This window comes from Saimiri boliviensis, chromosome 1 (assembly GCF_048565385.1).
Source record: "Saimiri boliviensis isolate mSaiBol1 chromosome 1, mSaiBol1.pri, whole genome shotgun sequence".
NCBI lineage: Eukaryota > Metazoa > Chordata > Mammalia > Primates > Cebidae > Saimiri > Saimiri boliviensis.
The window spans coordinates 83,925,953-83,950,015 of NC_133449.1; the positions used below are offsets into that span (position 1 = coordinate 83,925,953).

At 36.9% G+C, this 24,063-nt stretch overlaps 1 protein-coding gene across 4 annotated transcripts in view; it reads left to right on the plus strand.

Annotated features, from left to right (window-relative positions):
- The window catches only part of PSME4 (proteasome activator subunit 4), a 110,936-nt gene that overhangs the window by 27,033 nt on the left and 59,840 nt on the right, over positions 1-24,063 (plus strand). For 2 of the 4 annotated variants that reach the window (XR_012517922.1, XM_074400172.1), the window contains exons 4-15: positions 7,038-7,082; positions 8,225-8,275; positions 9,828-9,977; positions 10,727-10,790; positions 11,343-11,417; positions 12,792-12,914; positions 15,284-15,376; positions 15,757-16,022; positions 19,883-20,069; positions 21,173-21,262; positions 22,597-22,661; positions 22,931-23,081. Coding sequence is in view for 3 of the 4 variants with exons in the window: in XM_074400172.1 (XP_074256273.1) it covers positions 7,038-7,082; positions 8,225-8,275; positions 9,828-9,977; positions 10,727-10,790; positions 11,343-11,417; positions 12,792-12,914; positions 15,284-15,376; positions 15,757-16,022; positions 19,883-20,069; positions 21,173-21,262; positions 22,597-22,661; positions 22,931-23,081 (1,360 nt within the window). In the remaining variant the exon portion in view is untranslated. The remainder of the gene's footprint in view (positions 1-7,037; positions 7,083-8,224; positions 8,276-9,827; positions 9,978-10,726; positions 10,791-11,342; positions 11,418-12,791; positions 12,915-15,283; positions 15,377-15,756; positions 16,023-19,882; positions 20,070-21,172; positions 21,263-22,596; positions 22,662-22,930; positions 23,082-24,063) is intronic. The other 2 variants (XM_003922737.4, XM_074400175.1) reach the window with 2 other exon arrangements.

The window sequence follows — 24,063 nt, forward strand, 5'->3', positions numbered from 1 at the left end:
CCTTGGCCTCCCAAAGTACTGGGATTACAGGCATGAGCCACTACACCTGGCCCAAATATTTGTTAAAACTCAAAATTCAATATAAAAGCTTTGTTTGCAAAGATTCCTTTTGGGTGTTATTTTGCCACAGAGACCATGACATATACTGGTTTGACTGAGTCTTCTTTGAATATGAGGTCAGGCCAGGCGCGGTGGCACATGCTTGTAGTCCCAGCTACTTGGGAGGCTGAGGTGGGAGGATCTCCTGAGCCCAGGAGTTCTGGGCTGTAGTGCGCTACGCCCACCGGGTATCTGCACTAAGTTCAGCATCACGGTGACCTCTTGGGAGCTGGGGACCACCAGATTGCCTAAGCAGGGGTCAACCGGCCCAGTTTGGAAATGGAGCAGGTCAAAACTCCCGTGCTGATTAGTAGTGGGATCGCGCCTGTGAATAGCCACTGCATTCCAGCCTGGGCAACATGGTGAGACCCCGTCTCAAAAAAAAAAAAAAAAAAGAAAAATGTGAGGTCAGGGAATTGCTCACTGGCTTCACCATTTCAGATGAGAGTGGGCGCATTTACGGTGGTATGGCCATATACAGGCTTCCTGTTTTTATAGATCTCAGGGACCTTTGAACTGTGTTCAGAGTAGTTACCTTTCTGAGATTTTTCTTGCTGATAATTTTGGCTGCCTCTGAAAGTACTTGTAAATGAAAGGAGGAGGTGAGGCAGTTTCTTCAGTGATACCCTGTTCTTCAGTATGCCTTCTTACTTACGGCTTCATAGCCAATCGTCCTACTTTCCTGCCTTAAGGGTCTGCCTTTGCAAAGTCACTTGCTGCTTTTAAGGTCCTGTGTGATCCTTAATATATATCTGTGGCTTTCCTCTTCAATGATAAGAGCTGTTTGGAAATTTCCTATTAGTATTGGTCAGTCACTGCTTATTAGTTATGTTTACCATGTCTCTTCCTAAAGTGTCACATCATCCTTGTCCTTAAAAGTTTTACCATGGCAGTTCTTGAGCTTTTGAAGAGATGTTGTGACTGAAACACAGCACTGACTCTAAACTCTTAACAGACTCGGCATTTCATTTTGTAATTGTAATTATTCTAAATTAAAATTCATAAATCATGCAACCTACCTATACTCTTTACCTACTCTGACAATTTTGAGTATTTTTATCTTAGATATATTCTGCCACATTTTGAAACACTTTTCGTCAGCTGACTACATGTGTTCATACTATTTTTAGAATGCTATTTTTATAATCAAAAGTGAAAGATTGCTTCATTTGTTAACTGTCTTTCAAATTTTAAACTCATGTGCCTGTTGTTTTTGTCATTGACATCACTGCTTAGAGTGGCATGTATTTCAACACAGTTTTAAAAGCTAACTCTATTGGCTCAAGCAAAGATTTTCAACGTTGCTCTCTTCCCTTCCTCTCCACCTTTCCCTGCCTCTCCATCCCTTTTGCTACTGTTTCCCTCCTCTCTCTCTTACTTCCTCCTTCTAGTTTTCTCTTTGCCTCAAGGGCAAAAGACCATTTTTAGTCTATTCTCATCTCAATCTACTGGAGAAAGAATTGATAATGTTTTTTATTCAATATAAGATGTAAAACTGAAAAAGAGATGAGTGTGAATTAATTGTTAGTGGTATAAGAATTATTATTTACTTCATAAATGAAGCTTTTGAATCTTAAGGACACGGTTTTAGTTCATAAAACAATGTCTCATACACTTACTTTGAGTAGCGTATTGTAAGTTATAGTTTAGGAAGCACATTAATGGTGTTGCTGTTAATAAAATGTGGGAGAAATTATACATAGATGTGCTTTTACAAATGGCCACAAACAATTCATATTTCAATTGCTATGTGTATATAAATTTGTTTATTTAGCTTTATTTTATTTTATTTTTTGTTTTTATTTTTTTAAGAGATGGGGTTTCACTATGTTAGCCAGGCTGGTCTCAAACTCCTGACCTCAAGTGATCCACCCGTCTTGGCCTCCCAAAGTGCTGGAATTACAGGCGTGAGCCACCATGCCCCCTCCGTTTGTTTAGTTTTATTATGACTAATTTGGTTTTTATGAGTGGTAGTAAAGGTTTTCATATTTGCATTATGAGTAGCTTGGGCCTACATAATTTGTTTACTACTTTTTTTTTTTTTTTTTTTTTTTTTTTGAGACGGAGTCTCACTCTGTCACCCAGGTTACAGGGTAGTGACATGATTTTGGCTCACTGCAACCTCTGCCTCCCGGGTTCAAGCAATTCGCCTCCGAAAGAGCTGGGATTATAGACACCCGTCAACACGCTCAGCTAATTTTTGTATTTTTAGTAGAGATGGGGTTCCACTGTCTTGGCCAGGCTGGTCTTGAACTCTTGACCTCATGATCGACCCACCTCGCTCTCCCAAAGTTCTGGGATTAGAGGCGTGGGCCACTGTACCTGGCCTACTATTTTTTAAAATTTATTTTTAAAAGTATTTTCTTTTACATGTATTGTTCTAAGGGTATCATATAGTATTATTCTCATTTTTTTTCAGCCTCTGGAGAAATGTGACATTTTCTTTTTCTGGTACTTGTTTATGGTGTTTGTTTTTCTATCGATCTATCAAAGAGCCCTTTGAATTGGTGCTCTTTAAGATACAGTTAAATCCTTTGTCCTGAGCTTCCTGTGCTCACCACATGGAAATTTTACATTTTCCAGACCTCCGTTTGGGGTTTCTTGGCACATGTGACGATACTTAGGAGTTTAAATTACTACCAGCAGCTCAGAGAAGAACTCTAGCTACAAAATTTAGTATGATAATCAAATGATGAGAGTAATTTCTCTGAGAACCTGTTGAAATTTAAAATATTTTATGGTTGTAAACCATGATTATTAATATGGTATTTGCAGTGATTTTTAAAGGTAGTATTTGAAGAACAACGTATTTGTTTTTAAAAATGTTCTTTTATTTGGAAATTTAAAATTTAAAATTTTAACCAATTCGGCAAGGTGTGGTGGCTCATACCTGTAATCCTAGCACTTTGGGAGGCCAAGTCGGGCAGATTACCTGAGGTCAGGAGTTCAAGACGAGGCTGGCCATCTCTACTAAAAAATACAAAAATTAGCCGGGTGTGGTGCATGTACCTGTAATCGCAGCTACCTGGGAGGCTGAGGCAGGAGAGTCGTTGGAACCAGGAAGGTGGAGGCTGCATTGAGCCAAGATCACACCATTGCATTCCAGCCTGGGCAAAGAGTGAGACTCCATCTCAAAAAAAAAAAAAATTTTTTTTAAACAAAATTTTATTAATGATTTTGATAGTATTTCTTGTAAAAGTTGTTTCTGTGCTACAATGATCTTTCTTTAAAAACTGATCTTTTTTAAGAGCAATTTTAAAAATTAGTTCAAGTTGATCAGGCTTATTTATTGTCATTTAAAACAATTATGCATGCTCTTTTTACATGAGTGGTAAGGATTATAACTTTCTAACATTTGCCATACAGGTATACTTTTTAAAAGTAATTTAAATGAAAAGTCAACATTAATGTGCATCAGTAAGGAAAATGATGTTGCACTTATTATTTATACCTTTTTTTATGGTGAAATTATCTTGGCCCTAATTTTGAGTGAAGTGGGTACGAAAAATGCCTACTTGCTAGTTTAATTGAGCAGTATGAAATTTTGGAGGTTAGATATGAGATGGATAATGTTTAACTAACTTGTAGTGGATTTGTTTAGATATAGAGAAAGCAAGTAAAACTGACTTCTAGGTGAAGGGCTTGGCACAGGTTCAAGAAAAACATACTGTATAAATAGTTAGCGTTAAATTTTAAGGGGATAAAGGCATATATATATATATATACATATATGGAATATTCCATTGGTACAATTAACCAGTTCATTTATGAAAAAGCAGATATTATTCTGAAGTTTAACTTTAGTTCAAGAACTGTCAAGTGTAGCTGCAAGTACTTGTGGCTATGAGCAGTCTAGTTTACTCTCACGTTGAATGTTATCATTTGCTACACTTCTCTCTGGTTTAGAAGTGAATATTGTTCACTTCTAAAAAAGGCCAAGGAGGCAGGAGGGATAAACCTCCAAGTTTATATGAGTTAACTCTGTCAGTAACTGGAGGCTAAGGCTATTTGCTTTCCCTGGGCTTATCTGCTAATATTTGACCTTTACTTTGTTAATGTCATCCTAAGGAAATCAAGGTCCAGAGAGGAAAATTGACACATAATCATTGGTTGAAACTGGAAGAAGAGCTTAAGAAATGGGACAAGAACTCACTTTCTACCTTTAATAATAGGGTGGCAGTTGTGAAGGAATTTCATATTTTGATGTTACCTCCTAAATTGTAAATTAATAGTTACTCAGAGGCAGTGGAATCAGTGTAAGAGCAAAATAAGCACAACATTTTAATTCTTAAGGAAATTGAGAATACAATTTATTATGGCTAAGTATGAAATAATAATTAACATTTATTGTCCTTAATTCTGGGCCACATAACTGCTTTCTATACATTATCTCATTTAATTTTTGTAACAGCTTTATGAGAGGTAGGTATTATTGCTCGTATTGATGAGAAAACTGAGCTATGTTACACAACCAGGAAGTAGCAGAACTGTCTCAAATTCAGATCTGTCTGACTCCAAGCCCAAAATGTAAACCAGTGTATGCTCTACTGTGGCTTTCTTTTTCAACCTAACATATCTTTTTAAAGAGGAAATAGGGTATGAGAAAACCCATCCAAAGCTTAGTCACTCTGTAGATCCCTTTCGATTTAAAAAAGAAAAAGTGTTTTGAATTGTTATCACTTTAATATTATACATTTCCAACAGTTGGAAAGTATTTAGTGATTGTTCACTCCCTCTAAAAATTAGTGAAATACAGTCTAGTAGCATCTAGCCTTAACCTTTTATTTTATTTTTAAACAGAAACATTGTTCCCTTCATCTTGAGAGATTACAAGAATCACAAAAGGTCACTATACAGATATCACAGGTTAGAGAGATTGTACCCTTTCCTGGATAAACAGCATAAATCCATTGGTACAGGCCTTATATGTAAGAAGGGGTTGAAATTGACTTTATTTAGATTAACTAAATTACATTCCCACATACCCTAATCCTCTAATAAGTGAAGTGACTCTATCAAGTGTTACAGTTAACTTCCTATTCTTCTGAAGCGTGAAGGGAACTGGAGAAAACATGTAGCTTTACAGCCTTTTATGACTTGCTTTCTAGAATCATTTTTTACATTATGTGAAAATATGTTGGTATAGCCAAGTTCCTAAGTGAAAACAGCAGGTTTTTTGTGTAACACAGAACCGATAAAATAAATGTAATGTTAATGAGAACACAAACATTAGGACTGATAAAATTATATATCTTATGCTCATTTTCATGATAAAAATTAACAGTTGTAGAATTACCTTTTAAAAATCTGCATGTAAATTGAGCATTATAGTTTAAAACTAGATGGCTCTTTAAACTTTATGTTTTAATTCTATACTTCATTAATAAATGGGATTCTTCAATCTAAACTAAAAGAAGACCCAAGATCTATACTTTTTGTTGCTCTGTTATAAAATGTTTATTGAGTATTGTAAATCAACAGATAAGTATAGATTTATACATGAGCAGATAGCCTTGTTATAAGCACATTGGAAATGCCCAGAAATAAAAATCACAGCCGTGGTCTTCAGGGAGCTTTAAATGTAGTTGGATAGAAGTTTGCTGTTTTTTTTTTAAATTTTATTTTGCTCTTTTTTTTTTAACTGGCCAACTTGGATGTTCTCTAAACTGTGTTTTTGAATTGCTTAGCCTTTTTGTGAGAAAAAGTAGAACCTCCCTCTCATGATCAGAGACAGTGCTTATTGATGACCCTTTGGCTGTGTGGTTTCTTTTTTATTTTAGAAGTCATCTCATGAGTTGTAGCCTGCTTGCTTCTTCAGGTAATTTTTCTCTGAGTAGTTTTGAAATTAAAGAGGATTTCTACTGCTCTAAGTAATGAGATTATAGTTTTCCTTCTTGGTTATATAATAGATTTTTTTTTTTTTTTTGATGAGTTTGCTTTTTGTTATTCCTTGGAATTTCTTTGCATATTAGTTCCTAAACTTTCAGAGAAGTTGGATAGACTTCTGGACTTAAGAATTTCAAAAAAGCTTAATGTGAAAGTGTTAGGTGGAGACATTGCCTGAAAGTTACTCTTTTTCCATAAATAAATAAATGTTTTTGAGATTTGGGGAATTTTATTTTTACTTGAACATGTCATACTGTAAGTAGTCACACAGATATTTTAAAATTCCAGTTCAGAATTACCTAGTGCTCCATTGTTTTATTGTTTGTTTGCATTTGACCACTTGACTGTGATCTAGTAGTAAATTTTGAAATACTACATTCTGGTCATGTGTTTAAACCAGTACGCATTGGCCTTTTCATTAAAACAGAAATGTTGATTATAAATTCATACAAACATTTTTGTGTTGGTCTCTTATATTCACTTGAGGCAACTGTATGTTGGAAAGTAAGTTATAATTTTAAATGTTACTCAACTAAATTTATAAGTACCTGCTCAAAGAGATGCTATTGCTCTTATTGATTATTGTTGCTGGCAGTAAAGTGCCTTGGAGGGTTAGAGAACTCTCATCAATTGGTTGTGAAAGCTAATTTCTGATGGAAACACCCAGATTTTGGTATGTCTGTTGCTTGTGTTTTGATATAAGAGTATTTTAGAAAAAATTATTTGAAGTTATAAGCCACTGTGTTGATAAGTATGGTGTATAGTCATTGCTGCCTACTTTGTAAAGACTGAAAACAATTTGTTCTTTCCCCAGTGTAACATTTTTTTCTTTAGTTCATACCAGAGACAGTGAAATGAGGGCAAAGGAAAGAGTAGATTAAGAAGTTTAGAGTTAATCCTTGTAATTCTGTCTGTATGAAAAAGAAGGCTTAGTTATTATATATAAACAAATAATAATCTGAATGTATGAGCTTATCTTAGAGATTATTAATTGAATTAGATGTGTTCTTAAAATACACCAATCTAATTTATCAAATGGCTTTCCCCTCCAGTTCTGTAGAAAATATTCTCAAAACACTCGTGAAAAGCTGCCGACCGTAAGTAGCTTCTCAATTTATAAAGCCTCTTGTTGTTTCTGTGGGCTTTTTCACATCTTTAGTATGGTTTGAAGAGGAAATGAAAAGTATAAATAGTTCCTGACTTTGTGATGTTAGTCAGAGCACAAGATACCATTTCCAGTTCATGAACTGGAAAAAAAAAAAAAAAAGCTTCTCAGATTTCATTTAGAAATTTAGAAATTTTAAAGTCATCCAATGTAAATTAAGAATACCGTATTTAATATACAATCATCTTTATTTGGAAGCATTTCCTAGAGTATTGTTATTTGTTATTCAGATAGAAAATATGAGTAATGCCAAGAAGGTGGTTCATAACTTTTTTCAACTATGTTCTGTTTCAGTAGAATATGTAACTTTGAACATCCCATAATCTTTCCTTTTTATTTTAACATTTTTTTGTAGAGAGTGGGGTCTTGCTGTGTTGCCCAGGCTGGTCTTAAACTCTTGGCCTCAAGCAATCCTCCCACCTTGGCCTCCCAAAGCATTGAGATTATAGACGTGAGCCACCACTACTAACCAGTTATCATATTCATATGATAAAAGAAGAGTGTGGATAAAATTTAATTTTAATTATTATTTTTTGGGTTATCTTTAATTTTAATTAAAGCTCAGTTTTATGTATTTGAACCTTTATTGTTATCAAGTAAGTCTAAGACTGTTTAGATGGTATGGAGTCAGTGAATCCTTTTCGGTAAAAAGCATTATATGCTTGTTATATGAGTTTTAAATACGTATTTAGTAAATCAGGTATTTGTTGCTGACCTTCTGTATTACTTAGCGTGGCGCAAATGTATTTTCAGAATATGAGATAACTGTCTCTCAGGTGACTTCAGATTGACCCTGAGTCATAAGTCAGCAATGAACAGTGTCATTTTATGGGAGGCAGTTATCCTCTTGGCATGTGTTTCCTCACTGGAAACTTCAGTACTTACTGGTTCATAGGTAACTCAGAGAACTCCCACGTTTTTACTGTGGATTACAGGGTTAACAATTGACTCAGAAAACTTAAGAAGTGGAATTGATACTGATCTTTGAAGGCGGAGCATAGTTTGTTATTGGGTTTTTTTTTTTTTTTTTTTTTTTTTTTTTTTTTTTTTCTGAAATTCCAACCTGTTACACAGGGACCTGGCACATAAACACTTTGTGAACTCAAGAGAAGTATTATTAGACATGTAAGTTTATTTTTCACGTAGAAGATTGCAATATGATTTTAATTAACTCAAGTGTATGAAGATACAATGGGATTAATATGATGTGTGGGCCAAGCTTATGGGTGTATTTGAAGGGGTTTCCTAACTTCTTTGGGAAGAATCAGAATTTCTCATATGCTAGTCGTATTTTAAACCTCTTAAGGCTCGTGGTGCTCGCCTGTAGTACCAGCTACTTGGGAAGCCGCCAGCCTGGGCAACATAGTGAGATTCTGTCTTTAAAAAAAAGAATACAATAAACCAGTTAAGGTCTGTTTAGCAGTTATACATGTATCCTCTATATTTGCCTTCGTTTTGTGTGTATATGCACACTTTGGATTTTAATTTTGTAAATCTACTCCAGGGACATTCCTGCCCATTTCATACAGTTATGGGATATCACAGCCTGTAGACTTCTCGTATAGGGAAGGACTTTGGTCCAAGGAAGGTAAATGATTTATCCAACATGCTTAGAGATTGCTGGCTGTTATTCTTTTTCTCATCTACTGGTTATCCTTTTCCTTTTTAGACTGGATTTTTTGTTTGTTTGTTTTTGTTTTTTTGTGTGTGTTTTGAGACAGAGTCTCGCTCTGTTGCCCAGGCTGGAGTGCAGTGGCGTGATCTCGGCTCACTGCAACCTCCGCCTCCTGGGTTCAAGTGATTCTCCTGCCTCAGCTTCCTGAGTAGCTGGGATTTACAGGCATGCGCCACCATACCCAGCTAATTTTTTTGTATTTTTAGTGGAGACAGGGTTTCACCTTGTTGGCCACACTGGTCTCTAACTCCTGACTTTGTGATCCACCGCCCTCGGCCTCCCAAAGTGCTGGGATTACAGGTGTGAGCCACCATACCCAGCTAGATTGGATTCTTTATGTCAAGTTTTTTTTTATTTATTTATTTTTTTTTTCTGATTGTTGTTATATAGCACAAAGGAAGTAAAACAAAAATCCTGTTTAATTTTGTAGGTAATTTGAGTGACTCAGATTTTATCTGAGTTTTATAACTTCATAGTGTTTAGAAAAGTTCCCTTAGACAAGAGGAGAATTTATCCAAGTATGATGGGGAAATTTATTATTATTATTATTATTTTTTGAGATGGAGTCTCATTCTGTTTCCCAGGCTAGAGTACAATGGCGCGATCTTAGCTTACTGCAGCCTCGATCTCCTGGGCTCTAGTGATCCTCCCACCCCAGCTGAGTAGCTGGGACTACAGGTGTGCGCCGCCATCACATCTGGCAATTTTTTGTAGAGACTGGGGTTTGCCATTTTGCCCAAGCCAGTCTTGAACTCCTGGGCTCAGGTGATCCACGGACCTTGACTTCCCAAAGTGCTGGAATTACAGGCATGAACTGGTGTGCCTGACTGGGGAATTTATTTCAGTGTTGTGAAAATGTTTAATTGTTTGGACATTTGTAGACTGCATTAAATCCTATGACATATATTCTCCTCCTTCCCCGGCCTTTTGATCAGTTATATATTGCTGTTTTAGAGCTTTTAGCCAATGATGAGATACATGAAAACCTCTTTTTTCTATTAGATACTTTCCAGCAGATGCCACCGCTGAGATGCTAGAAGAATGGCGACCTTTAATGTGCCCTTTTGATGTAACAATGCAAAAGGCCATCACTTATTTTGAAATATTTCTTCCTACCTCCCTTCCTCCAGAACTTCATCATAAAGGTTTTAAGTAAGTATATGCATATCTTGACAAATTCTAAAAATACAGCAGGAAATACAGATGAAGAAGCTAGTAAAGCCATAACAAGTAGAAAAATCTTTTTGCAAACTCAGCTAGTGTTGTACTTCAAGTTTATTATACTTGAAGTATGTTTTTTTTTTTTTTCTTTTTTTCTTTTTTCTTTTTTTTAATACAGGGTTTTCACCATGTTGGTTAGGCTGGTCTTGAACTCCTGGCCTCAGGTGATCCGCCTGCCTTGGCCTCCAAAGTGCTTGGATTACAGGCGTGAGTCACCGTGCCTGGCCTATACTTGAAGTATGTTAAGGCTGAAATGGTTAAACATAAGATAGAAAGTAAAGAGAAAATAACACTTGAATGACACCCAAATAAGATGAGGGCTTTAATTTAAAAAATTAAGAGAAAGAGAGAATTGCCAGACGAGGTAATAACAGGAAAACAAATAAAGGAGAAAGGCAGGGAAAAGGAAGTAGAAAATTGAAAACAGTTGTTAAATAGGAATGGATAGTATTCAGTAATGAAGCAGAAGTGTAATATGTGAGCTCATATTTTTTAAGCATAAATCAGGAAAGGAATATTTAGACAAGAAATACTCCTTTGTTTTATTAAGTTTGTAACTTTCAGTATTACTTCTTCTGGTTATGTAGTTATCATTAAGAATAATATTGTAAAAAAGACAATACCTCACATTGAACCACTTTCTAAAATCACTTCCTATTCATAACATTTTTCTTCTTTAGACTTTGGTTTGATGAATTAATTGGCCTTTGGGTTTCAGTGCAAAATCTCCCACAGTGGGAGGGGGTAAGTATCCCTTTTTTTCTCCCTATACTTTTTAATTTGGAGATGAATACCATTTGACCAGTAACTTGAAGTTCCTTAGGACTGGCTGTTAGCCATGTCATGATAATTTCTTTTCAATTTTTTTGTTATTTTATTGTGTTCTAACAGTATACATTTATTTTGGTTTTATCAATATTTAGGAGTATAAGGATGTATTGTAAAATGCGTGAAATGTAAGATCCTGTTTGTTTTCTTTGGTACCTGTGCTGTCATGGTGCTGGACATACAGTGGATGTTTTCTGCATGTTTGTTGGATTAAAATTTTCTTTTCTGTCTTCATTGTGGATGGTGCTTTGTCATTTTCCTTTTTAGAAGCATTTTAACTGCAACTGAGTTAAACGTGTGACATGAATCAATTTAAATTTGTAGGCTTTAAAAAAACTTAAGTCATAAACTATATATTTAAGTAGATTGCACTAACGATTGCTGAAAAGAACAAATGGATGAGGGGTGTGACTGTGACAGTTAAAAAACAACAAATGTGTTAACTTTGTGTTTTTTGTTTACTTTCAGCAACTAGTAAATCTCTTTGCTCGACTGGCTACAGATAATATAGGGTACATAGATTGGGATCCATATGTACCAAAGGTAATTAAGAACATTTTTGGGGAAAAAAATTACAAAAAATAAGCCCGGTGGTGGGCGCCTGTAATCCCAGCTGCTTGGGAGGCTGAGGCAGGAGAGTAGGTTGAACCCGGGAGACTGAGGTTGCAGTGAGCTGAGATTGCACCACTGCATTCCAGCCGCCTGGGTGACAGAGCGAGACTCCATCTCAAAAACAGAACATTTTGAACATAGATACAATAGCACTAACAACAATTTTATGTCTTAATGGAGAAATTTTTTTTCTATGCTAATTCCAAGTGGCACATAAAATTTTCTTTGATCATTGTTAAAAACATATATAAATAATTTACATGGCTGGGTCCAGCTACCTTTTCAAAAGGTAATTAGTACATACTAAGCTATCATAAATGTGTGTTTTTTTCTTATGCATTATATGAATTATGAGTGACAGAGTAATTTGTAAAGTACTCACTGTATTATTAAGAGCATCGTACATTTGTACCTTCCAATGGATTTTGTGTATTGTAATTGTTTGGTACTCCACAGTGTTGCCCACTTTTTAGATCACATTATTTATTTTTCTAGAGTAAAGTTAGATGCTTGAGGTGTAGTTTTTCTTAACATTGCATGTTCAGTATTATTTCACTTGCAGTGGAATCACTGTGCTTGGAGTTTCAGTAGTGCTGGGGTGGCACCTCCTGGTGATTCTGATGCCCACACTTACATTAGAGTGAAGCTGGGGAGCAGCTGAAAACAAATGCTCTGTTTGCTTTTGCTTGCGCTGTCTTCCTATGCTGTTTGACCTTTAGAAACTTGAGGAAGAGAAATTGTCCTTCCCCACCTTTGGGCCCCTACCTATTGGTAATGATAGCTGTGGAATTTAAATTTAATTTTGTTAAAATATAATTGTTAAGTGACTGACTAAAATACAAATTCTCTAGGGAAAAAGTCAAGTCCACATTAAAATTTTGAGGAGGAAAGCAACCTGCTAGAAGATACTTGAATTTAGGTTGGTGCTGTTCTGCATACGTGGAATAGGAGCTTAGGAAAAATTATTTGTGCATTTGGGACAGGAAAGAAGTCAAAATATTTCATGTTTAGCCATAGTATGTATGTTTTTGCCTTTTTATATTTAACCATAAATACAGCATTTGTCCGTTCTTTGGATACGTGGACACAACTGCTTTATGTCCATGTGCCTGTGACCTCAGAATGTCATACAGCACATCTGTTTATATGTAATTTTTAAAGAATAAAGTTTCTAAATACTATGTAATTCTACTTAAAAACCCTTGTGATAAAATGAGAGTATCTTCAGTAACACAAATATACAGCACTTACTAAGTTAAAGAATTATTTTGATACCTGTAAATATTCTTTTTTTTTTTTTTAAAGATATTTACAAGAATTCTGAGAAGCTTGAACCTCCCAGTGGGAAGCAGTCAAGTGTTAGTCCCAAGATTTTTAACAAATGCTTATGATATAGGTCATGCTGTAATATGGATCACCGCCATGATGGTTTGTAATACATTATATTTGTTTTCTGTAGTTTACCCCTATTTTGTGTTAACCTTATAAAAATTCTGTATAGTCATAGAAGTTGATAATAGTAACTTGGTTGGTGACTTGATTCTTGGATATTTTCTGATGTGGCAAGCTCATGTTTATCAAATCCAGAACAGTCGTACCATTTCTAGATCTCCCTAACCAGTGGACATTATAAATAGAGTTGGAAATCAAGAGTTTTGAGGGATTCACAATGTCTAACATTTTTACTCTCTGGAAACCAGACTTGTAGCTCAAAAGACTTTCCCAAGGTAGGATTGCAACTTGGGATTTGCATGTGCTCAGACTCCATTATTTATACTCATTGTTAATGTTCATATAAAACATTACATTGAGCGTAAAGCTTACTAACAAAACAATCTTCGTAAAGGGAGATATGTGAAGGATTATTTGTTGATGTCGTTAAAGGAAAGTAAAGACATATCCGCAAGCTTAGATTTCAGTGTCATCTTTCAAATAAGAATATCAGAAGAACTTTCTATTATAATTTCCAGCTTATCATTCATATTGCTTCTGCAGCTATTTGTGAATTATTCTGTTTTACATATTAGCTTGTTTCTGTGGAAAAGACAATTTTTTTTATTTAGAAGCTTACCTCTTAAATTTCATCTAAGAAAAACAAATTTAAGCTCCCCTTCGTTTTGCCATTTTGTTGTTAAACAGAAAAAAATTTCATTTTTCTTAATGAGTAGGAGCAAACACTGAAGGATGTTTGCTGTCTTACATATACAGAGTTGAAACTGGATTTTGGGGGGTTGCAGAATTGGGTAGTGATTAGTATTAGTTATTATTTGAGTGAATTTTGCTCTGCTTTCTCACAGAGTTCTCATTGGCAGTTTTATTTTGTGTTAAATGTGAAAATATGGCCAAGTGCCAAGGCTCACACCTGTAATCCTAGCACTTTGAGAAGCCAAGATGGGAGGATAACTTGAACCCAGGAGTTTGAGATCAGCCTGGGCAACATGGCGAGAGCACAGGCATGGTAGTATGTGCCTGTGGTCCTGGCTCCTCAGCAGGCTGAGGTGGGAGGATCGCTTGAGCCTAGGAGGTTGAGGCTCCAGTGAGCACCACACTCCACCCTGGGCAACAGAAGGAGACACTTCTTCTGTTTTTTTTTTTAAAGACAAAGTCTTGCTCTGTCACCCAGGCTAGAGTGCAATGTTGTGATCTCAGGTCACTGAAGCCTCCACCTTGCAGGTTCAAGCGATTCTCTTGCCACAACCTCCTGAGTAGTTGGGACTACAGACACCTGCCACCATGCCTGGCTAATTTTTGTGTTTTTTGTTGAGACATGGTTTCACCATGTTGGCCAGTCTGGTCTCGAACTGACCTCAAGTAACCTGCCCACCTCAGCCTCCCAAAGTGCTGGGATTACAGGCATCAGCCACTGCACCTGGCTGATGCTTTTTTTTTTTAACTGAAAATATAATAAAAATCAATACTGCTAATTATGTTAGAATTTTGAATATTTTGTGGACTTTTTCTTACGGTATTATGGTCTCTGAGTGGTTATCCTATTCTAGTTAGTAGATTGGGAAACGTACGTGGATTTCATTTTGGCAGGAAGACATATTTATTCCTAATATAATTTGACATTTTATTTTAGGTCTATGCTATTTCTTGAAAGAAGATCATCATGACACAGATAGGAGGTTTGAAGTCCGAGTTGTAGTCCTTTATACCAGGGCCATTCAACTTGATAAGATGAAAACTAGGTTTTTTCCTCATTTGTCTCCCAGGTTATGTTGTTGTTGTTTGATTGGTTGTTTTGTTTGTTTGTTTGGGCAGTAGATCAAGAAATAAAAATATTTTTCTTTTGAGTTACAATGTGGTCAAATATAACAAGTTTGATCATTTTCAGTCATTTGAAGTAATCATTTGAATACATTTATTTAACTCTCCCCTCTCCATTTCATACACTGAAAAATTTACTTATTGAGTCGTTTCAAAAATGTTTTTTATGCCTGATGTTAGCATTCTTGGTAATTTTAATATGCTAATCTTAGTGATAAATTTTAGTATCCAGGTTATATACTGCAGAACAGTAAAATACAGTGTTATCCTAAGTTGACAAGTATTTTTTTAGTTTTCTATTTTGGTTCAAGTAAGCTGCCCTTATTTGTAGTAGAATATTTTGTGTTGATTTGCATGAAGTTCATCAGAGAATTGTTTTTGACTTTCATTTAAAGCTAGAATTGATTTTTGTCAGCAAGTTGGCTATAAACCACAGTAGTGATTTATATACAGGCGTGCGCCTGTTGACCTCTTTATTTTTACAGTGTGATGTGGGTACTGACATTTTTACTCTTTTATCTGGACAGGGTGGACCAAGTAAGCTAGTGCAAAAACACTTAGCTGGTTTGTTTAACAGCATCTCATCTTTTTACCATCCTTCAAATAATGGGCGCTGGCTGGTGAGTGACTTTATTTTGCATTATAGGGCTTGGAATTTTTAAAGATGTAGTCATACTTGACTGTTGCCTATTGTGTCACCTGTAATACATTTTCTGTCCTCCATGGCTTTGGCTATATGTGACTGCTTACATTTAAATTAAAATACTGTGTTGTAGAACATATAAATTAAATAAGACAATATTATTGTGGTAACTGCTGAAAGCATGCCTCATTTTAGTAAAAAAAATGATAACAAAAATGCTATGGAACATGGAACCATCTTTCCAGTTTTATCCAGTCATCTGTTTTTTAAAAATCTTCTCGAGAAGCTGGAGAGCAACCACGAATATCTATGTGGGAAAGTAGAACCTGCTTAGAACTTTTGCTTCTGTGTCCCCAGAACAAGTTAATGAAACTACTTCAGCGGTTGCCAAACAGTGTTGTTAGAAGATTGCATCGTGAAAGATACAAGAAGCCCTCTTGGTTAACTCCCGTGCCTGATAGCCACAAGCTTACTGATCAAGATGTTACAGACTTTGTACAATGCATTATTCAGCCTGTCCTCTTGGCTATGTTTAGCAAAACTGGTAGTCTAGAAGCAGCCCAGGCTTTGCAGAATCTTGCACTCATGAGACCTGAATTAGTAATACCCCCTGTACTTGAAAGGTAAGTGTTTAGTGGGAGTCTCAGTCATAGCTACGTTTTTCTTTTGGTCCATTCTGATTGATTCTCTTCTGTGGTTTCTGTTTTGCTTTTTCGGTGCTTATTCCTGTTCCTAGAGAAGAAGCAAGACATTATAATATAATGATTGGTAACTTGATAATGGTTTATTGGAGAGGAAACAAATTGAAATAAAATGGGTAACATACATCTTTTGGGTTATTCACACATTTTAGTTGCCAAAACTATTTGCTTATGAATTAAGATCTGGCTTTTCTTTTAGATCCAAATGTTGAGTGTCACTAAGGATTGAGAAGATGGTAGTGAAAGTGGTTTTTGGATTTCTTTTATTTCTTAGAATCAGTGATAGAGAAAAGAAAATTACTATTTTTATGTATTATATATTCGGGTGTGTATTTTTGCAGTGTCAGTTTTCTTATTTTCATTTTGTTTTGTATGTTGAAATAGTAATGAAAATAACTCTTTACTTGCCTCGCCATTGTCACCGAATAAGCATTATGTACTTACAAAGAGAGAGGTAGCTACTTTGCTTCTTTTTGAGATGAAGTTTCTCTCCGATTTCCCAGGCTAGAGTGCAGTCTTGCAGTCTTGACTCACTGCAGCCTCTGCCTTCTGGGTTCAAGGATTCTCCTGCCTTAGCCTCCTGAGTAGCTGGGATCACAGGCACCCGCCACCACACCCAGCTAATTTTTGTATTTTTAGGAGAGAGGTATTTCACCATTGTTGGCCAGGCTGGTCTTGAACTCCTGACCTCAGGTGATCACTTGCTTTGACTTCCCAGAGTGCTGGGATTACAGGCGTGAGCCACTGTCCCCAGCCTACTCTTAATTTTTGAGAGTAATTTTTAAAGCAATTTGTTCAAGAGCAAATTACTCAAGCTTTCTATTTTACCTCTGCCTCCTCTGCTATCTGAACTTAAGCTTTGTGATCTCTCTTTAAATGTCTTCGTCAAATAAAGAGAAAATATGTTAGTTTTTTAGAGCTCAGAAGGATCTAGCCATTGAGTTCCATAAAAATTTGTCCAAGGTCTCTAGCCTAGTTTCTGACTTCCTGTTAAGACAGAATAAGTATTGGCAGTTACTTGGGGAAGAGTACCATTTTCAAGATCTTAACCAAAGTGGGCCTCCATTATCTGTACTTTTCAACTGTTTATGGTGCCTTACCTACCCTCATTGCCATTTTTATTCAAGTTAGGTTGTACTTCATTTTCCCAATCTCGCTTGCGCGCACGCGTGTGTGTGTGTGTGTGTGTGTGTGTGTGTGTGTGTGTGTGTCTGTTTCTGTTTGTCTATCTAATCTAATCTAATCTATCTGGCTTGGGGCATTGAAACTCTTCCAGCATATAGAACTTAATTAGGAAATGGAGCTGGGGAAGATAGGCAGTTTCCTGTCTGTCTTCACCCCCCAGTATTCTTTGCTTCTTGGCCTCCTCAGAATAGCAGAAGCTAACAGTTAATGGCAGTTTCCCTGATGCTCCTTGGAGAGGAGGGACTTCATCTGTTTTCCTTAGCTAAAGTTTTGAAGTTTGGAGTGTTTTGATGTTTCTTTACTTCCCCTTTTCTTTGTGTTTTTCAGCTGATTAATTATGAATAGTAAGCTACATTTTTAGGAAGAACAAAGCTTATAAATAAATAGATTCATCACATTTTTCTTTAGTCCTAAAATTTTGGACAAATTTAATATCAGCATATTAAGTGATATTGAATGCTTGGCCAAGATATTTAATAGACCAAATTGACAATATGATGACATTTTTTTGAGACTTTCAGTTGAAATTTTGTGCTGCTTTGAAGTGACATGACTTAAAAAAATTTTTTTTTGAGACGGACGCTGGCTCTATCGCCCAGGCTGGAGTGCATTGGCACAATCTCGGCTCACTGCAACCTCTGCCTCCCAGATTCAAGCGATGCTCCTGCCTCAGCCTCCCAAGTAGCTGGGATTACAGGTGCCTGCAACCACACCCAGCTAATTTTTGTATTTTTAGTAGAGGGGGTTTCACCACGGTGGTCAGGCTGGTCTTGAACTCCTGCCCTCAAGTGATCCGCCTGACTTGGCCTCCCAATGTGCTGGAATTGCAGACTTGAGCCACCATGACCAGCCAAAGATTTTATTTTTAATAAAAGCAAAACTTTCTAAAAAAAAAAATGTAGAAAGGAGATTTTAGACACTAAGTATAACATCTCCAAGAAAGCTTCTGTTTAAGAGTTTGGTATGTTTTCTCCATTAAAAAAAAAAAATAAACGGCTGGGTGTGGTGGCTCATGCTTGTAGTCCTAGCACTTTGGGAGTCTGAGGCAGATAGATTGCTTGAGCTCAAGAGTTTGAGACCAGCCTGGGCAACATGGCGAACTCTGTCTCTACAAAAAAATATAAAAATTAGCCAGGAGTGGTGACATGTGCCAGTAGTCCCAGCTACTTGAGAAGCCAAGGTGGGAAGATTACCTGAGCTGGGCAATGTGGTGGCTGCAGTGAGCTGTGACCAGGCCACTGCACTCCAGTCTGGGACAGAATGAGACACTGACTGCAGGTTTGGGGGTGCTGGGAAGAAAGAAAGAGTGGAGTATTTGTGGCCGAGCGCGGGGGCTCACACCTATAATCCCACCACTCTGGGAGGCCGAAGTGCGTGGATCTTGAGGTCAAGAGATTGAGACCATCTTGGCCAACATGGTGAAACCCCATCTCTACTAAAAATACAAAAAATTTGCTGGGTTGGTGGCACGCACCTGTAGTCCTAGCTGCTCGGGAGGCTGAGGCAGGAGAATCACTTGAACCCAGGAGGCAGAAGTTGCAGTGAGCTGAGATCGCGCCACTGCACTCCAGTCTGGATGACAGAGCAAGACTCCATCTCAAAATAAAAAGAGTGGAGTATTTTAACTTGTTATTCCACAGAGTGACCATTAGATTAGTATAATGGTATTAGGATGGCTGAAGCAATGCAGTATCTACCAGTTGATGTTCTTTTTGTTTTGTTGTGTTTTGAGACAGAGTCTTGCTCTGTCGCCCAGGCTGGAGTGCAGTGGAGTAATCTTGGATCACTGCAACCTCTGCCTCCCAGGTTCAGGCAATTCTCCTGCCTCGGCCTCCCAAGCAGTTGGGATTGCATGCATGCGCCACCACACCCAGCTAATTTTTGTAATCATAGTAGAGACAGGGTTTCACTGTGTTGGCTAGGCTGGTCTCGTACTCCTGCCCTCCGGTGATCTGCCTGCCTTGGCCTCCCAAAAAGGTAGGGTTACAGGGGTGAGTCATCACACCCGGCCTCTACCAGTTTGTGTCTTTTTTTCATGTAGAATTTGCTTGGAAAGAGTTGGTAAGGTGGCAGAGGATGGGGGACATGTACAATAAATAATCTGTGTATCTTGCCTTTATTTGTGTACAATAGTGTCTCCTCTTATTGGTCAGGGATATGTTTGAAGATCCCAGTGCAGACCTGAAACCATGGATAGTACTGAACCCTATGTATACTATGTTGTTTTTATGTATGTGCATACCTGTGATAAAGTTTAATTTATAAATTAGGCACAGTAAGAGGGACAACCATCATAAAATAGAACAATTATAACAATATATTGTTAATATAATACAAGTAATGTGAATATGGTCTTTCACTGTTAGGACACTGTAATTGATTAACCTTTGTTAACTGAAACTACAGAAAGTGAAACTGCAGATAAGGGGGACTACCGTAATTCTGTTAACTTTGAAAGCAGATTTTCTCTCTTAAGTATTTTGCTGACTATAAGCCTTTAAGTCAAAGTGCACTTTAGGAATGTATTATATTTAATGTATTACGGCATTATGCATATCTGTGATGGAAACTTTAAAAATTCTGTTTTCAAACTGTAGAACGTATCCTGCGTTAGAGACATTAACAGAACCTCACCAGCTCACAGCTACTTTAAGTTGTGTAATTGGAGTAGCCCGCAGTTTGGTATCAGGGGGCAGATGGTTTCCTGAAGGTCCAACACATATGCTACCTCTGTTGATGAGAGCATTGCCTGGGGTGGATCCAAATGACTTTAGTAAATGCATGGTGAGTCTATTGGTGCTTTTGCCTAATTTTAAAGTCATAATTGTGTAAATGGACATATTTTAAATTTCTCTTCAGATACCGTTAAAACATAGTACAGTATAAAAACTGTTAATGGTAACAGCTTTATATCTGTAGCTGCCCAAGTTTAGATCTATGGACAGTTGGTCCGTATAAAGCCTTTCTTAGTAATTTGCCATAACCTGTATACATTTAATGATTATACAATGATATTTTAAAGCTTATTATATATTTACTATTTTTCTTAAACAGGGACATTAAAAATGATAGTGTATGATCATTTGTACTTCACTTACACTGGTGATGGGGTATAATGAAAAGTTACTGGGTATAAAGTGCTAGATCATGCTTACACATGTCCTGACTTAGCACTTTGGTCATCTACCCCTTTTTTCTGGTCTCTGGCTTCTGCATTAGCATGTTCTATTTATCTTTAGTTAAAGCTCCTTATTCAGGTGGGAGGCAAAGTAACTTCTCACTGACAAAAGGTTGGAGAACTTTGTGCTTAAGCCTAATAAATAATAAGCCTAATATGAAAACAAATGTTGTATAATTTCATTACTAAAGTAACAGCTATCTATCATCTGTCTGTCTATCTATCTATGTATCTATGTATCTATCTGAGACGGAGTCTTGCTCTATCACCCAGGCTGGAGTGCTGTGACACTATCTCGGCTCACTGCAGTCTCCACCTCCGGGGTTCCACTGATTCTCTTGCCTCAACCTCCCAGGTAGCTCAGATTATAGGCACATGCTGCCACGCCTGGCTAGTTTTTGTATTTTTAGTAGAGACAGGGTTTCACCATGTTGGCCAGGCTGGTCTCGAATTCCTGACCTCAATTGATCCACCCGCATCAGTCTCCCAAAGTTGTGGGATTACAGGCATGAGCCACCGCACCTGGCCAACCACTAGTTGATTATGAAGAACCTTAAAGTGTTCAATTCTAAGTGAGGAATATCCAGAAAAACTTGTAGGATTTTGATTGAGGAAATATACTGGGATAATTTATTGTAGTTCATGGTGTACTTTTATATCTGAATTAGAATTATGTAATATGTTGAACATCATTTGTATCTTCCCACAGATCACATTCCAGTTCATAGCAACATTTTCGACTCTGGTGCCTTTAGTAGATTGTTCATCTGTACTACAAGAAAGAAATGACCTCACAGAAGTAAGGGCGTTTTATGGTTATAAAAGAGTTAATGATGTTCTGATTATTATTGCCTATGTATAACAACACTTGACAGTTTAGAAACAACTTTGGATAGGTTCTACAAAGTAAAATTACAATTTTGTGACTAGAATGGCACATACAGAGGGCCAAGCCATCATTGGCAAGAGAGCCTGCAGAGCACCCTCCGTAGGAGGTGGCTCAAAAATAGGCCATTTCTATCAATATCTGACATCTGGAGGTATATTTCAGTTTAATGTCACTTTTAAATGTTTTGTTAAGCAAAAGATGGTGTTATTTTATTTTTCCATCATCTTAGGTTAGTAATCTATCCAAGGGGTTGACATCTAATGAAGATAGATTTTTTCCTTCCCTATTTGACTCTTTCAGAACTCCTTTTTTTTTGAGATGGAGTCTCATTCTGTTGCTCAGGCTGGAATGTGGTGGTGCCATCTCGGCTCACTGCAACTTCCACCTCCCGGTTTAATTGATTCTCCTACCTCAGCCTCCCGAGTAGCTGGTACTACAGGTGCGCACCACCACACCTGGCTAACTTTTTGTATTTTTGTGGGGTTTCACCATGTTGGCCAGGCTCGTCTCAATCTCTTGACCTCATGATCTGGCCTGAAGTAATCCACCCCTCCTAAAATGCTGGGATTACAGGTGTGAGCCTCCACACCTGGCCCTCAGAACTATTTTCTTTATTGGAAGCATGTTGCCTAGGCTGGAATCCAGTAGTGCCATCTTGGATCACTGCAGCCTCTGCCCTTCTGGGTTCAAGTGATTCTTGTGCCTTGTCCTCCAAAGTAGCTGGGATTACAGGCATGTGTCACCACACCTGGCTAATATTTTGTGTGTGTATTTTTAGTAGTGGCAGGGTTTTGCCATGTTGTCCATGGTCTTGAACTCTTGACCTCAAGTGATCTGCTCACCTTGGCCTCCCAAAGTGCTAGGATTACAGGTGTGAGCCACAGCATCTGGCCAGCCAGCCAGTGTCCCCAGTCACAAGCATGTATGTTTTTTTGGACATTCAGGTGGTGAGAGACTAGACTTTACATATATCAGCAGTTTGAAAACTGAATTTATGATAAAGATCGCTTCTTCACTTCTGTATTTGGCTCTTGTAAAATAACATTAATGGCTTCTTTCTTTGATTCCTAGAAAGTAGTAGATCAAGTTGTTTTAAATTGATGTGCAAGTATGATGCTGTTTCTCATAGTACCCAATATAATAATTTAGTGTAGATACATTTGGCAGGCAGTAAACTGAGTTTTGTTAGTTCAGGAAATAAACAAAGGCTATATGTAATCTTTCTCCACATTGGGATATTATAGGTGGAACGAGAACTTTGCTCAGCCACAGCTGAATTTGAGGATTTCGTCTTACAGTTTATGGACAGGTGAGCATGTAACCGACACCAGTGTTTAGCTGACGTTCTAGAAAATGACTCTTCTATCCCCAAAACTTTAGTTTATTTCTGCATTATAACGTTTATTTAGCTACTATGGGTGCTCCTGAAGTTATAGAAGGTTAATTAATTTTTGAACCATGTAGAAATTAAGTGGCTGTCACTAGAATAGTTAGGACAATAGAGAGTTACCTGATCACCACCAAAAATGTCAAACCAGATTTTACTTGCTGAAATTATGCTTTGTTTGGATTATTTAGATGCTTTGGACTTATAGAAAGTAGCACATTGGAGCAAACAAGAGAAGAGACAGAAACTGAGAAAATGACACACTTGGAGAGTTTGGTCGAATTAGGTCTGTCTTCTACGTTTAGTACAATCCTCACCCAGTGTTCCAAAGAAATATTTATGGTAAGAACATGGCTGGAAAAAATAAACTTCCAGCTTTTAAGTTTCATTTGATGTTTTAAAATTGACTTCAAGTTACACTGTGTATATCATGCACTTTATCATTTACATTTATACTAAAGTTTTAAAGAAATGTACAGTTGCTCCTCATTATTTGCGGATTTCATATTTGCAAATTTACCTACTTGCTCAAATTATTTGTAATGCCAAAATCAAAGCTTTTGTGAGTGACAAAAATTTAGTTACCTAGATTTGATCTCAATTTGATCTCATGTATACCTGATGTATGTGTTCTCAGCTGAGAGCAAACAAGGCACTCTGCCTTCTTATATCCAGCTCCACTTAAGCAACTGTCCCTTTGCGATCTATTTAATGCCACGTTTTTACATTGTTGTTTTTGTGCTTTTTGTTGGTGATTCTGCTGTTTAAAAATGTCAAAAATGGCCCCCAGGAGTTTAGTGTTTAAAGGGGTTCGAATGTTTCTAAGCATAAGAGAGTTGTTCTGTGCCTAATGGGAAAACATTGCGCTAGGTAAACGTCGACAGGCATGAATTATAGTGCTGTTGATAATTGTAGATTAAATGTTAGTGAATCAGCAATATGTATTAAATAAATTGTCTATAAACAGAAACACACTCAGGATTGTGTATTGATCAGTTGATGAAAATGTTGTGACCGACCGTAGCGTCACAGGAACATAATCCTGAATTTCCCCAGGAGCAGTGGTTCAGTATTTACTAGTTCAGTGGTCACAGCAAATTTATAGAACATGACTACCATAAACAACAAGAAACAACGGTATTTTTTAATTTTACAATTAAAAATAATTACTCAGCTGAGTTTTAGAAATTGCTTATGATATCACTCCCATGATGGAAATTAAATCCTAAGATTAACTGATAGATTAGAAGTAGTTATCCTCATAAGACATTCAGTAAGCATTCACTTATTCCATATTATTAGTACCTGTTATCTGTAGTATGGT